We start from the raw sequence: 15,243 nt of genomic DNA on the forward strand, positions 1-15,243 counted from the left end.
AATCTAGCCATAGATCTGAATTTTATGGGTTTATCCTATCCATGACAACATAATGGAGAATGTAAGTCTATAAAGAAAGCTGCTTATGAAAAGCTTTTGGAGACAATTCAGGCAGTTACTAAAGTAAAGTAACTTTACTAACCTTAACCTTTAGTTAGTAAAATAACTTTTTTCAAAAGGTTCTATTCCCTTCCTTCGCCCATTTACAAGCAGGCTCAGGTTTATGTAAACTATAGATGGGCCAAAAGAGGGTGGTTTTATTTTGGCTTGACAGAACCTTAGTAGTTGGGTCCTCAAACCAGGCCCTATTCAAAAAGAATCAAAGGGGCTGGGTTAATTTTTTCCAGTTTGCCTTATCTCTGTAGAAACAAGCAAAAACAGTGGAGGCTGGCGACATCTGAAGGTGGGCTCAACTTCAAGCCCATCTACAATTAGAATAAATGTCAATGTCATGTGACCTCCCTGTCTGGAAAGGATGAAACCTTAGAACTTACAAAAAATGTCAAGTTGCTCTAACATTTCAGTGATCAAGATGCTATTTTTCAATTCCCTCCTCGTGGGGATTGTGAGGACTTAGACTTCCAGTTGTTATGCGTGCAAACTCCAGGGAAGCAAATGATGTAGAGGTTTCAAGTTGAAAAGGTAACTTAAAAAACAACACCCCGATTTACCAGGTTAGCTTTATTTCCCACTGACAGCCATCTGCTGTGATAATTGATATTGCTGAAGCAATGGGATAGGTGAGGGGAACTGCTGGGCAGACAGTATCCCCCAAAAGCAGAGTTTGGTTTCTGACAGTTGCCAAAAGATAATCATTATTTGTATAATGCAGCCTTTTTTAAAACATAAGCTATGTTTAAATCTACAAGAGATAAAATTGAGGACACTTCTTTCAAATGTAGAAACAGTATGTTTTCAGAGTTCTGTAATTCAGAAATATCTTGCTTGGTTTACAAGGCAATAAGCCATCAAAATGGTAGGATTTGTGATTATTTATCACCGAGCATGGGCTTGGCACAGTCCACAAAGATAAAAGCAGTCCCTGCCCCAAAGATCTTATGATTTAGAATTAAATATTCTTAATATATGTATCATTTTGAGACTGAACTTTCACCCGTCCCACTGATTAATTATGCATCTTAAAGATATTGTCTGCCCAATTGTAGCTGTGAGCTCCTTATGGTAGGAACTGTGTCTTCCAGGGAGTTGTATACTGTGGTGGTGTACATAAATGATAATTTCAGACTCTGCAGAAATGTTCCCTTTGACCCAGACTGAGCATGAGGCATTTCAGGCTATTAAGAGCTTTGGAGGGCAAAAGTGAAAAAGGAGCTAAAAAGAATGGAAGCCCTGTTCCAACCTAAAATAACTGGAGACTCTCCTAAATATTTCTTTTATTAACTTCACAGCACATGAAGGTGTTAATATGTCTTGTTACTACCAATGTGAGAGTATCCCTTTCAAGTCCTCTGCTTCACCTCCACTTGTGGAATTTGTTGTGCCAGTGGGACCGGACTTGCTATAAAAATCCAGCACATTAGGTCCCTTTCCCATTCAGACAGCTTGGGAGCTTGAAGAGGCATCTCTGCCAAGAGCAGCCTCCAGGGAGAGTGATCAGTTCATCCATTCTGATAAGCTGTTTGGTGACTGACAGAAGATGAGTGTGAGGCTTGGCTGGATGGTCTGTGTACTCTGCCTAAGCACCACTGCCAGTGGATTAACCCAGAAAAAGCTGAAGGAGGCTTTGCTGGAGAAACTGGGGCTTTCAGAGGTTCCAAAACTTCAGAAGAGAGACCTAGTGAATCTAGTTATCCCAGATCACATAAGGAACAAATACATCTCCATGTTGAGGCGCCACAGAGTGAAGAGAAGAGCCTTGCCAAGTTTGGCTGGCATCCTGAGAGGAATCCCGGGCAATGCAGGTAAAAATGCTAGTATTATTACAATTAGTTTAGCAAAGCCCCAGATCCAAACACCCATTCAAATTTGAGGGAAGTTCAGATCCAGATATGCATCCAGACTTTCTGGATTCCAAATATATAATGGCTGAACAAAAACCATAGTGCCAATTGCCAAACTTGGGGGAATTTCAGTTTGGATCTGTTTCTGGAGCTGAACATTACAGCTTAGGACCCTTCTCTGTTTATTATTATGTGGATAAAATAGATGTGCATAAAGTAATGGGAGTTTAAAGACTAAAGCATAACAAGGAGGATTGCATGGTCATTACAACTGATATTGGAGTGGGTTGAAAAGTGGGTTTATTCCTATAGAAAATGTTGACAAAAATTTAAAAACTATTTTTAAATCAAAACCTCCTCCTTTCCTCTCCCCCACCAGTTTCTAGCTAAAAACTGCAAAAATGTCAGTTTTCATTTTTTTGACAAAAAAATCAAAACGTTGTGAGGAAAGCAGGTACTTCCCAGACAAAGTTTTGTTTAGTCAAAACTCAATTTTCAGTCAGAAAAAATATCAGCAGGAAAGTTCTGATTAGCCTTACATGTTATATTAGTGCTCTTTATACCCAAAATCTCAGCATGCTCAGCATTCAAAAGATTTACATTGTTTTCCGGGCCAGTTACCAAAAGCCAGTTGTCTGTTTAAAACAGTCCAGCAGCCTGTTTTCATATAGAGATCTGTAAAATAAATATGCCTAGCCATTGGTGTTTTTGAGTTCTGGGGGAAATAAAATACTTATTCCTTCCCATTATCCAGCAGGTTACAGAGAGCCATGCAGAGGGAGATGATGAGGGCATTTACAAGGCATTGATTCCAATGTGCATTAGAAAAGACATGTTTAGTACCTGTGTAGGGACTAAGAGGCCCGCTCTTTGGAGTATGAGATGAGTGTGTTGTGATAATTAGGAATGAAAGGGAAGTGTTAGGGCTTTGCTTGTGTGGGATGGAAATGATGCTGAGCCAGGCTCTCCTTGTTGTTCCCAATGTACAAAGATATTGCAGGAGAAGTTCTCTACTCTGATACCACTCGCCAGAATCTGGTCTTTGATATGGAAGGGAGAATACCTGAAAACAGTGAAGTGACCATGGCTGAACTAAAACTTTTCAAAAAGCCCCTGAACAGAACGAACATGCCTACAACCAAGCAATCTCACAGGCCAGTCACTAATGCCAGAGTCAGTGTGTACTGGGTGCAGATCCAAGCTGATGGCACCAACAGGACTTCCCTGATTGATTCCAGGTAAGAAATCATCCTTTAATATGGATATAGCTGCATTTTAGGGACTTGGTTTTACTGGGCCTGATTCTGATGTCACCTACACTTGCGTAAATCAGGAGACACTCCAATGAACCCAGTAGAGCTACACCTGTAAACAACTGGTGTGAGATCAGAATCAGGCCCACAGCCCTTGCTCTGGCACAATTTCCACCTAAGTAGACTGCAGGCTCTGGCTTTGTATCCTCTTTTAATTCCATAATGAGTTCGTAAGAGCAAGGGCATCTTTATTTCTTACAAAGATTGCAATATTCATCTCGAAGTGGCTGTATTTCTGTAATTTGTCCGAAAGCTATACATTATAATACAGTTAAAAAATTGCAATCTTAATAATTAATTCTAGTCTCTTGCTCAGGCATAGTCTTCTGTCTCATTCACATCTCTCTCTCTCTTTCTCTCAGTTTCCCATTTTGAAAATGCTGATGGTTTGCTGGCTTTTCTTCTTAAGATTTCTTTCAATTTTCATTGACTATACAAATTCTGTACAGTGGCTGTGATTCTGCACCACTGAAGTCTATAAAAGCTTTGCATAGACTTCATTGAGGGCAAGATCAGACACAAAAGCTATTAAACTCATTCTGCATAGTACTTTATAGACCCAAATCAGCTCTGGCAAAAACAGATGTAAATGACATTGTTTTTAAAGGGCTTGCACTTGTTTATGCCAGGGCTGAATATGGTCCTGCATTGCCAAAACTCTGTCAAATCCTAAGGAATTCTTTTATGTGAATGGATATAGTAGTTCTTTAGTTAGTACCTCAACATTTGCTACATGAGTATCTCTCTTAAAAATAAGTTATTATTTTTGATTACAGTTTAATAATAGCTATCCATTTAGAATTATTGTACAGTCAGGGCACATGGCAAACTAGAGGGACTAAATTCATCTCCGGTGTTATGCCGTTGTTGTAAACAGAGCTTCACTGGGCATTATCTGGCTGAAGACAGCTGTGAGTTGCAGGTCCTATGCCTTCAATTCCCTGAAATTGACTTTTTTTTTTGGTCCCCACTTTGTCAAACAGGTTGGTTCCAATAATGGAATCTGGTTGGAGGAATTTTGACGTGACCCAGGCTGTACATTATTGGCTAAAAGCCAAGAAGTCGGGACCAATGCTCCTGGAGATTTGGATTGAAGGAGAAAGGCTAGGCAGCTATGCCTCGGAAATGGCCAAAGTCGTGAGGTTTACCTCTCAGGATCCTTTGGATAAAGCCCTGGGCAAACCTGAGTTGGTGCTTTATACCCTCAACCTGGAAGAATATGGGTATGTGTCAAATCCAAGTCTATGCTGTCTTTGGTATTTGGTTGCTAATTCATACTGAAGATAACATTTCAGGCCAGGTTTGGATAAGCCTGATTTAGTTGCAAAACTCCTAGAGTGGGTAAGGTAGGCAAAAATGCAAGGTGGTCTTAAAGTTGCATAGTGAGGTAAATAATGTTTCACAATTAGAAATGAAATGAGCCACAAAGTTTGGATAAAGATCTGGTTCCAAACTTCCCTAAAATTTGGACTATTTGGACACGGGGTTTTAGTTAGCCTCATTCTAGAGCTAGGAACCAGCTGTGAAGTTCAGATTTTTCGGCCTGGTCTACACTGTGCGTTTATACCGAATTTAGCAGTGTTAAACCAATTTAACCCTGCACCCATCCACACAACGAAGCCCTTTATATCGATATAAAGGGCTCTTAAAACCGATTACTGTACTTCTCCCCGATGAGGGGAGTAGCGATGAAATCAGTATTGCCATGTCAGATTAGGGTTAGTGTGGCCACAATTCGATGGTATTGGCCTCCGGGCGGTATCCCACAGTGCACCATTGTGACCGCTCTGGAAAGCAATCTGAATTCGAATGCACTGGCCAGGTAGACAGGAAAAGCCCCACAAACTTTTGAATTTCATTTCCTGCTTGCCCAGCGTGGAGCTCTGATCAGCACGGGTGGCCATGCAGTCCCAAATCCAAAAAGAGCTCCAGCATGGACCGTACAGGAGATACTGGATCTGATTGCTGTATGAGGAGACAAATCTGTTCTATCAGAGCTTTGTTCCACAAGACAAAATGCCAAAGCATTTGAAAAAATCTCCAGGCTATGATAGACAGAGGCCACAGCAGGGACTCAACACAGTGCAGTGTGACAACCGTAAGGGAAAGCCAAAGAATCAAATGGATGCTCATGGAGGGAGGGAGCGGGGACTGAGGACTCCAGCTATCCCACAGTTCCTGCAGTCTCCAAAAAGCATTTGCATTCTTGGCTGAGCTCCCAATGCCTGAAGGGTCAAAAACATTGTCGCCAGTGGTTCAGGGAATATGTCGTCAATTTACCTCCCCCCCTTGAAGAAAAGGGAAAAAAAATCGTTTCTCACTCGCCTCTTTTCAATGTCACCGTACGTCTACTGGATGCTGCTGGTAGACGGGGTGCTGCAGCGCTAAACAGCAGCATCCTCTCCCCTCCCCTCCCCGGTGGCAGATGGTACGGTACAAAATGACTGATAGCCGTCCTCATCATCATCCTATGAGTGCTCCTGGCTGGCCTTGGTGAGGTTGGCCGGGGGTGCCTGGGCAAAAATGGGAATGACTCCCGGTCATTCCCTTCTTTAAACTTTGTGTCCTGGAGATTCAGTCCTGGCAGATGGTGCAATAGGGCTGGTAACCGTCCTTATCATAGCAGCTGCAGGCTGAGCTCCTCTCCCCTCCCCTGCCGCCTTTCATGTCTAATGGAGATTCTGGACTATCATAGCAGCGGGAGGCTGTGCTCCTCTCCCCCCGCCACCCTTTAATGAGTAATGGAGATGTCCTGCTTGGAATATCATAGCAGCTGGAGACTGCCTCCCCCTCATTTTATCTCACTAAAAAGTCAGTGTTTCTTATTCCTGCATTCTTTATTACTTCATCACACAAATGGGGAGATAACTGTCATGGTAGCCCAGGAGGGGTGTAGGAGGAGGGAAGCAATGGGTGGGGCTGTTGCAGGGGCACCCCCTAGAATGGCATGCAGCTATCATTTCTGCGGGATATCTGGGGCTCTGACCTGGAGCAGCTGTGCTCTCTGGTTCTCTAGTAGACTTGCCCCATATTCTAGGCAGGACTGACTCTATTTTTAGACAAAACATAAAGAAGGGAATGACCTGGGAAGTCAGTTTCATTTTTGTCCATGCGCCCCTGGCCGACCTCAGCGAGGCCAGCCAGGAGCACCCATGACAGCAGCAGACGGTACAATATGACTAGTAACCGTCATTGCCAATTTCGAAAGCAGCAGACAGTGCAATAGGGCTGGTAACTGTCTCTGCTACCTTGCAAAGGCAAATGAATGCTGCTGTGTAGCACTGCAGTACCGCGTCTGTCAGCAGCATCCAGTACACATACGGTGACAGTGAAAAAAGGCTAAATGGGCTCCATGGTTACCATGCTATGGCATCTGCCAGGGCAATCCAGAGAAAAAGGGGGGCGAAATGATTGTCTGCTGTTGCTTTCATGGAGGAAGGATTGAGTGAGGACATTTACCCAGAATCACCCGCGACACTGTTTTTGCTCCATCATGCGTTGTGATCTCAACCCAGAATTCCAATGGGCGGGGAGACTGCAGGAACTATGGGATAGCTACTCACAATGCAACGCTCTGGAAATCGACGCTAGCCTCGGTACATGGACGCACACCGCCGAATTAATGTGCTCAGTGTGGCCGCATGCACTCATTCAAATCATGGAAACACAGAGAGAGTAGAGGAGACAAACATATCCGGGCTGGGATAGCATTGAATTTTTAGAGCCAGAGAACAGAAGGACTGATTCTCTATGGCTTTGCATCTTGTGTAGTCATTTACACAGAGGAAAAGTAAGTGCAAGAGTTTGTAAAACACTCCTGTTCTGATTTTACACTTTGCACTGTGTAAAGGACTGCACAAGGTGCATAGCAATGGAGACTCAGGCCCAAAGGACGCAGCTTTCCCAGCTAGCAATAAATCGCTGCAAATGGAATAGCTAGGAAGTTTCTTTACTTTAAAGCCTCTCCTCTCCCCAGATTTACTGAGCTCATTTCTGTATTTAAACTCTTGAACTAAGAATGGGTCTGAACCCTCACCTTGGATCTAAACATCCCTGAATTCTGGGGGCAGGCAGGGTGCTAATCCAGGGCCAAGCTTTGCAGCTCAGGCCCTTCTCTGATGTTTATGACAAGGACCCCTCCACCCCAATTTTTCAGCATGAGTCCTGATTTTCAGTCACAGAGACATTCTTTCTTGGCTTTGCTTTTTGATAGGGGGCCTGGAGACTGCAAGGAGGAAAGCACAACCAAGAAACCCATCTGCTGCCGGCAGGAACACTACATCAACTTCCGAGAACTGACCTGGACTCAGTACTGGATTATTGAGCCTGCGGGGTACCAGGCCTACCTCTGCATGGGGGGCTGTGTGCAGGCCAAGAGCCTTTTGCGCCGCTTTGGCTATGGAGAAAGAACCTGTGCCGTGGTGGATAGCTCCCCACTTCCCATGATGTACCTCGTCAAGAAGGGAAACTACACGGAAATTGAAGTGGCTGAATTTCCTAACATGATCGTAGAAAAATGTGGCTGCATTATGGACAACATAGCAGTGGTGTAAAATAAGGACATATGGCGCGGGGCCTGGCTGCTCTTCAAGGGGGAGGGGACCTTCAGGAGTCCTTTCCTCCCTTAAATTCCACAGAGGTAGGCACTGTCCCAGAGCTTGCACTCCCTGTGTGCAAGGTGCAGGCAAGTGCTGCCATCAACCCTCGATGCTGCAAAAGGGGTCCAAGACATGGCTCAGCTCCCCTCCCCGCCCCTTCATGCCAGCTGGTTGTCAGGGCTGGCGCAAAGGACTTTGCATATTGCATCCTGTAAAAGGGTTTGGCAGCTGCTTGGAACTTCATTTGCCCCTGTTGAGGAATTGTGCCTGCCTGTGTCCTCTGCTGGCCGTGTGACTCTGGTCATTGCACCCAGTGTGGTGCCCACCACTAATGCAGCAATGACCTATAAAGACAGTCCGTATATACACATGTATTTTGCTGCCCTATGTACTTGATAAATATGAAGCCTGGCTCTCTCCTTACACTGGTGTAACACCATGGACTTCAGAATCAGACTCATAGCGAACGCTTACAGAGGAAAGCAGAACTAGCAGTGATGATTTCCAGCTGAAGAACTGTTGAACCAATCATTCTTAACCATGTGTTGAAATCTCATGCCCAGTAATTTTGTCTGTGTGTCAGTCCTGACAATAAAAACATACTTACCGTGAATCACAGACCAGAAGCACTTAAATGTAAATACTTTACAACTCAAAACTGTCTATTTCTCACCTTTATGCCATAACTTTGGGGTCTGATCCTTCAATCCTGAAGTCAATGGGGATGCTGGGGGGAAAAGATCGTTCTCATGATGAGTAGGGGTTTGCAGGATCAGGCCCTTATTTTTTCAAGTTGTATGTCACAATCGTTCCAGAGTAGATTTTCTTCCCTTCCATCTTGTATATTTTGAAACACTAGGAAAACAATAAAAGTATATAATGAAAATGTTGATGTCTTCTGTTGGTAACTATTACTAGCTGGGAGGGTGCTTTATTGTGGGAAAGATTACTGACAAATCTAAACTAACAAATCCACATTCATGTAAGATATACCTGTAATGAGGAGACAAAATGTACATCTGGTAAATGAATATGCATATATCCTATATTTCTGTATGAGCCAGATTCTGCTTTCAGTTACAAATCTGGAGTAACTCCATTGAATTTAATGGAATTATTCCAGATTGGCCTCAATCTGAATGAGATTAGAATCTGGACCTAAGTGTATTTAATGATGACTTTTTATATGTCTATCTTTCTATGCAGACAGTGGTTGGGTTGAGCCATTAAGTGGCAACACTCACAGCACAAGTGCTTCTCTCCTGACTCCATCAGTTTCTGCAGAATTTGAGCTTTTATTTTCTTTTAAAAAAGAAACTTTACACCCTTGTGAAAGGCAAAATCTTCTGAACATGATTGGATGCATTGCTAATGTCTGCCCCTGCAGCCAATAAGCCTGAAATAACAACTCTGAAAGCTGTGAACTGCCCCATTCATGGTTAAGGCTGCTGACTCCGAAGATTAATTGAGACACTTTTAATTAATAGGAACACAGGGATGGGCACACTGAATCAGTGATCTGTCTATTGCAGGGGTCTCAAACACGCGCCCGTGGAGCTCTTCCCTGCGGCCTGCCAAGCTCCCTGCGCCCCCCCACCCCCGACTTACTCCCTCTCGCCGCCTAACTCCCCTCTCCCCGCCCCCACCCCGAGTTATTTGATATGGCAGCTAAGCTCCCCGCGCGCTGCTCCTCAGTGTTTGGGGCTAGATCTCTCCCTGGCCCTGCCTGCTGCCCCCACGCACCTCCCCCGAGTGTCCCCCCAGCCTCACTTGCTGCCCCCTCACCACCCGGGAGCCTGCAGCTCATGCTGACTTTGCTGCTTCTGACATCACCTGCTGGCGCAGGGTCCTAGTGCCCCCCTTTACTAAGGCCAGGGCAGGCTGCCCTTCCCCTGCTGTAGTCCTGAGCCTCTCCAATGCCCCAAACCCCTCATCCCCAGCCCCACAGCCCTCACCTCTGCACACCCCCTCCTATCCCCAAACTCCATCCCAGAGCCTGCACCCCAACCCCCTGCCCCAGCCCGGAGCTTGCACCCAGCACCCAAACTCCATCCCAGAGTCTGCACCCCAGACCCCCTCCCCCACCCAAACTCCCTCCCAGAGCCTTAGGCAGGTGGGAGTGGAGTTCGGGGGAGGGCAGCTTCTGGGTACCACCAAAATTTCTACAAACCTTCCACCCCTGGAAGAGGCAGAGCAGGAGTGGAGTGGTGGTGCAGCCCAGTGCAGTGGGTGGGCTTTACTGAGTGTATATATTTTATTAAAACTGCTTGGAAATGACTTCATTGTAAAAAAGAACACTCATGGAAGAAAAGAGAGTTTTTCAAGACAAATGGGAGAATTTATATTGTTTCACAGAGGTAAAAGATAAAATTCAATGCCTTATATGTCAGCAAACGATTGCAATTCCCAAGGAGTATAACGTGCGTCGGCACTACGACACGATGCACCATAACAAATATGATGCATTCACTGGAAAAATCCAACAGGAAAACGTTCAGCAACTTAAAGCAGCTTTTGCCAAGCAAAGAAATTTCTTTTTGGTGATTAACAAGTCTAGCGAAGATTCAGTAAGAGCAAGTTTTGTGATAAGCGAAATGATAGCTAAATAATCCTGACCTTTTACAGAAGGCTTATTTGTAAAAGAATGTCTTATGAAGGCCAGCGAAATTTTATGTCCTGACAGGAAAAAAGTTTTTGAAGGCATAAGCTTGTCTGCCAGTACAGTTGCCTGCAGGATAACGGATTTAGCTGATAATGTACAAAAACAATTGATTCAAATGGCAAAAGACTTCATGCATTTTCTATTGCTCTTGATGAGAGTACAGATGTATCAGATACCGCACAATATGCAGTGTTCATTAGAGGTGTGGATTACAATTTGAATATAACTGAAGAATTTCTAGACTTAATGCCACTGAAGGGTACCACAACGGGACGTGACATATTTCAAGGACTGGAAGAGTGCATTGAAAAAGCTGTGCTACCATGGAACAAACCCATATCTTTGGCTACGGACGGTGCACCATCAATGTGCTCTGAAAACGTCAGTGTAGTTGGATTATTGAAGACCAAACTGAACAGCCTCAATATACCAGGAATTAGTTTCACCAGTATACATTGTATTTTGCACCAAGAAGCCCTATGCAGTAAAAGTCTACAAATGAAGGAAGTTATGGATGTAGTTGTTAAAACTGTTAATTTTATACGTGCACGAGGGCTGAGTCCCAGACAGTTAATTTCTTTTCTAGCAAGTATGGAAAGCAAATATGGGAAACTTCTGTGTCACACTCAAGTTAGATGACTGAGTCGTGGAAATGTTTTGAAGCATTTTTTTGCACTTAGAGAGGAGATTGATTCCTTCATGAAAATGAAAAACAAGGAGGTTCCACAGCTTGCTGATTCCACTTTTATCTGCAACCTTGCTTTTCTAACAGATGTAACTGATCACCTGAATGCTCTGAACTTGAAACTTCAGGATAGAAAACAGGTGATAACACAGATGTATGACAATGTTAAGTCATTCAAAGTCAAGCTTACTTTGTGGGGGAAACAGCTGACTGCTAGCAATTTGGTTCATTTCTCGACTTTGAATTCCTTAGAAAAAGTTGAACCCAAATCCTTGAAAGAATTTGCAGAGATCATTTCTAACTTACACAAGCAGTTTGATGTGTGGTTTAAAGATTTCAAAGCAGTTGAACCACATTTTCAACTTTTTTCCCCACACTATTTGCTGTTGAAAGTGACTATATTGCAGAGGAAATGCAGATGGAGTTAGTGGCGCTCCAGTGTGACACCATTTTGAAGCAGAAGTCTACAGACATTGGAATTCCAGAATTCTACAGGTTTCTGTCACAAGAAAGATTTCCCATGTTATTCTCTGCTTCCACAAGGATAATGGCAATGTTTGGAAATATATATATGTGAACAGTTTTTCTCTTCCATGAAGATTAACAAATCTGTGTTAAGGTCAAGGCTCACTGATGAACATTTGAAAGCAACACTGAGATTGGTTTTGTCTCAGGATATCAAACCTAACATTGATGCTCTGGTTGATGCAAAACGCTGCCAGCTAAGTGGCCAAAAATGAAATGACTCAAAATTAGCACTAACTTTTCACATTACAGTTAAAGAAGTTGTTAAAAAAGTTAATAAATTGACTTTTAATAGCATGCTGTATTTTAATACTATACTACTGTATTACTCTTTTTTTTTCTGTCTACCTCCAGGTGCTTCCCACCGCCAAGTAGCCAAACAGCTGTTGGTGGCGCTTATCACTTTCCAGGAGGGACGGGGGAGGAGCAGGGAGTCGCATGCTCAGGGGAGGAGGTGGAGAAGAGATGGGGTGAGGGCGGGGCCTCATGGAAGTGGTGGAGTGGGGGCTGGCCCAGGGGCAGTGAGTGGGGATGTCAGTGATGCGGCCCTCGTGCCAATGCATCTTCATGTGGCCCTCGTGGTCATTTGAGTTTGAGACCCCTGGTTTATATCCCTTCTAAAGTGTTTTATCCTATCTAATTCAACTGTGGATTTTCTTATTATCCATATAAAGGTCTAATCCTTTTTTGAATCCTTCTAGGCTCTAGACCTCAGTGTTAGCTAATGGTAATGAGCTCCACGCATTAAGTTTATCAGTTTTAAATTGGTTATATTTCAATTTCATTGAATAAATTCTTGTTCCTATATTATAAGACAGGGTGCAGTGGAGGGCCAAGTTGTTAACTATTTCACTGCTGAACTTTTCAGGAGTATTGTCCAGCTGTTCCAGGAGTGTGAGTGGTGCTTGAGTATGGTATTAGCATGTGAGAATGCAAGTGGCCCAACTGACAGAGAGGGAGGTGTCTTTCCTCACACTGGTGAGACACAGAGAGTAGTTATAAGAAAGCTGCTGGGAAAAGGTGCATTTGATCAAAGGGTAAACACACCTAGCCCAGAGAGCACAGATCACACTCCTCTAGGAAAAGGGGGCAAGGAAGGACTCAGTGCTGGGAGGAGGAAACACTGGGTAACCCCAAAAAAGGAGCTGGATATTTTGCATATGTACCATCCTGGGGTTGGGAGACAGATCCCCAAGGACCAACAAATCCCCTGGACCCCTATCTTGCCAGATCCTGAGGTACCAAAATTCCAGAAACATGGTTAAATTAAGAGGCCACATAGAAGGGAACACTGGAGGGAAAGAAAAGCCAGTAATTGATTAGGTGGAAGGGAGGCAAATGTCACCATGGGTAATGAACAAATCAACCTCAAATCAGACTGTCTGAACAGAGGGCGTGGGATCATAAAGATATTTGTAAACACCCATCTGTGATAAAAACGTTGGTACTAATGTTTAAGTTTTGGGATGAGAATTTTGATTCTGATGTTAAACCTTATGATAATACTACTTCTTGTTAATACTTGTAAACAGATTTGACACTTACCATAGCAGAGAAACCATAATAAACCTGGTTTGCTGTGTGAGGCGGAAACTGAGGCACACCCACTCATGGCCTTGATGGCTGGATGCCAAGAGAACTATAAAATAAACTGCCTTTGAGTTAGTCAGTGACTAACCCTCTTTCAATAAACTAAGAAGGGAGGTGTGACATTCTGTACTTTGGGGGAACCCCCTGGAGCCCCCCATATTCCTCCCTTGTATATGGTTATGATCTTGCATATAAAGCATGCCTTGTAAGGTATCTGGAAAGGTTAAGACGTGCTGAAAGTCATTTCTCTATCCATATATGTATTTCATTAACGCATATGGAGTTATGAAAATTATGTTGTATGGTTGTCACTAAAATATGCTGTAAGTTGGGAAATCAATCAGATATTAGCCCCCCAGAAGGAAACAGCAAGGAAAGCAACCAACACTCAGGCTGGGTGCCAATCAACCCATCAACAACCATTGTCCAGAAAGGGAGCTACAATGCACGTGGAATTGCTCAACCTTGCCTGGAGACTCAGCAATGCCCATTCAGACATGCCTGAACGTGTGTTTTCCAAGCACATGGACTGAGGGTATAAAACAGACACAGTGGCCACATGCTGGGCCTTTCTCTTTTACTCACCTATGCTGTAAGCAAGAAGGACACTTTGAAGACTCCAACTGAGGGGACTGGCCCAGATTTCAAGGGTGAAATCTGTATACTATGGACTGCAATATCCAGTGGGGTGAGAAAAACTACTTAATCTAGATGTTGCCCAGTCTAACAGGACTGAGAGTTTAGACTGTGTGCTTGTATTTTATTTCTTTTGGTAACTAACTCTGACTTTTTGCCCATCGCTTAATATCGCTTAAAATCTATCTTTTGTGGTCAATACATTTGTTTAACTGTTTATCTTTACCAGTGAGTTTGTTTGAAGTGTGTGGCAAAACTGCTCATGTTTACAAAGGCTGGTGTATATCCACTTTCCATTGATAAAGTGGTGAACCAATTAATAAATCTGCCTTGCTAGTCTTCAGCAGTGCAAGACAGTATATTCCTGAGTACAGTGCTGGGAGGTTCTGTCTAGTGCCTTTCTCTGAGTGATTCATGAGTGGCTCTGGGAGCATTCATGCAATCTAGCTGGGTGTGGGGCTCCACATGTGGTTGTGCTGAGTGACCACAGTGCCTGGAGGGGTTTGCTGCTGGTCACTAGCAAGACATAGTGAGAGACAACCCAGTCTGGAGAGAGTTCAGGGGGCACAGTGCTCCCACATTTCCAGGCTGCACCCGAGGCTGCATCCCATCACAAGGGCAGCAGAAGGCAGGAAGCAGGCAGAACCTATGCTCCCTAACGGCCACAAGGGGTTGCAGGGGGCATGGGCAACTATGTTGCCAAAAGGGCACCAGGGACAGTAGAGAGAGGGGCAGCTATGCTGGCTAATGACCACTAGGTGCAGCAGAGGACGAGGAGCAGGCAGAGGCAGATGTGCTGCCTACCAACCCCTAGGGGCAGCAGAAGGCAGAGAGCGGGCAGGGTCAGCCATGTGGCCTGACAGACACTAGAGGCAACAGAGGGCACGGGTGCCGGCCCTGGCCCGAGCTCCCCCTGCGAGCCTGGCTGGCCCCACAGTGTGGCACCAGCCCTGGCCCCGCCCCAGAGCCTGGCCGGCCCCCCAGCAAGGCACCAGCCCTGGCCCCAAATACTGTGCTGGCCCTAGACCTGCCCCCAAGTCTGGCTGGACCCACAGCAAGGTGCCAGCCCTGTCCCTATCCCCAAACCTGACCACTCCCCCAGCATGGCACTGGCCATGGCCCCACCCTCAAGCCTGGACGGCCCCCTCAACAAGGCGCCAGCCCTGGCGCCACCTCCAAGCCAGGCCGACCCCCAATAAGGCTGGCCCTGCCTATGAGCCAGGCTGGCCAGCAAGCAAGGTGCCAGCCCTGGACCTGCCCCGAAGCCTGACCA

At 44.8% G+C, this 15,243-nt stretch overlaps 1 protein-coding gene across 1 annotated transcript; it reads left to right on the top strand.

Moving 5' to 3' along the window:
- The first annotated feature begins 1,657 nt into the window (after window positions 1-1,657).
- Window positions 1,658-7,827, top strand: LOC127048731 (left-right determination factor 2-like). Its single transcript, XM_050948610.1, has 4 exons — window positions 1,658-1,922; window positions 2,953-3,199; window positions 4,258-4,497; window positions 7,488-7,827. The coding sequence occupies exons 1-4, from the start codon at window positions 1,658-1,660 to the stop codon at window positions 7,825-7,827; spliced, it is 1,092 nt and encodes a 363-aa protein (XP_050804567.1).
- Window positions 7,828-15,243: the final 7,416 nt, after the last annotated feature.

This window comes from Gopherus flavomarginatus, chromosome 4 (genome assembly GCF_025201925.1).
Source record: "Gopherus flavomarginatus isolate rGopFla2 chromosome 4, rGopFla2.mat.asm, whole genome shotgun sequence".
Lineage (NCBI taxonomy): Eukaryota > Metazoa > Chordata > Testudines > Testudinidae > Gopherus > Gopherus flavomarginatus.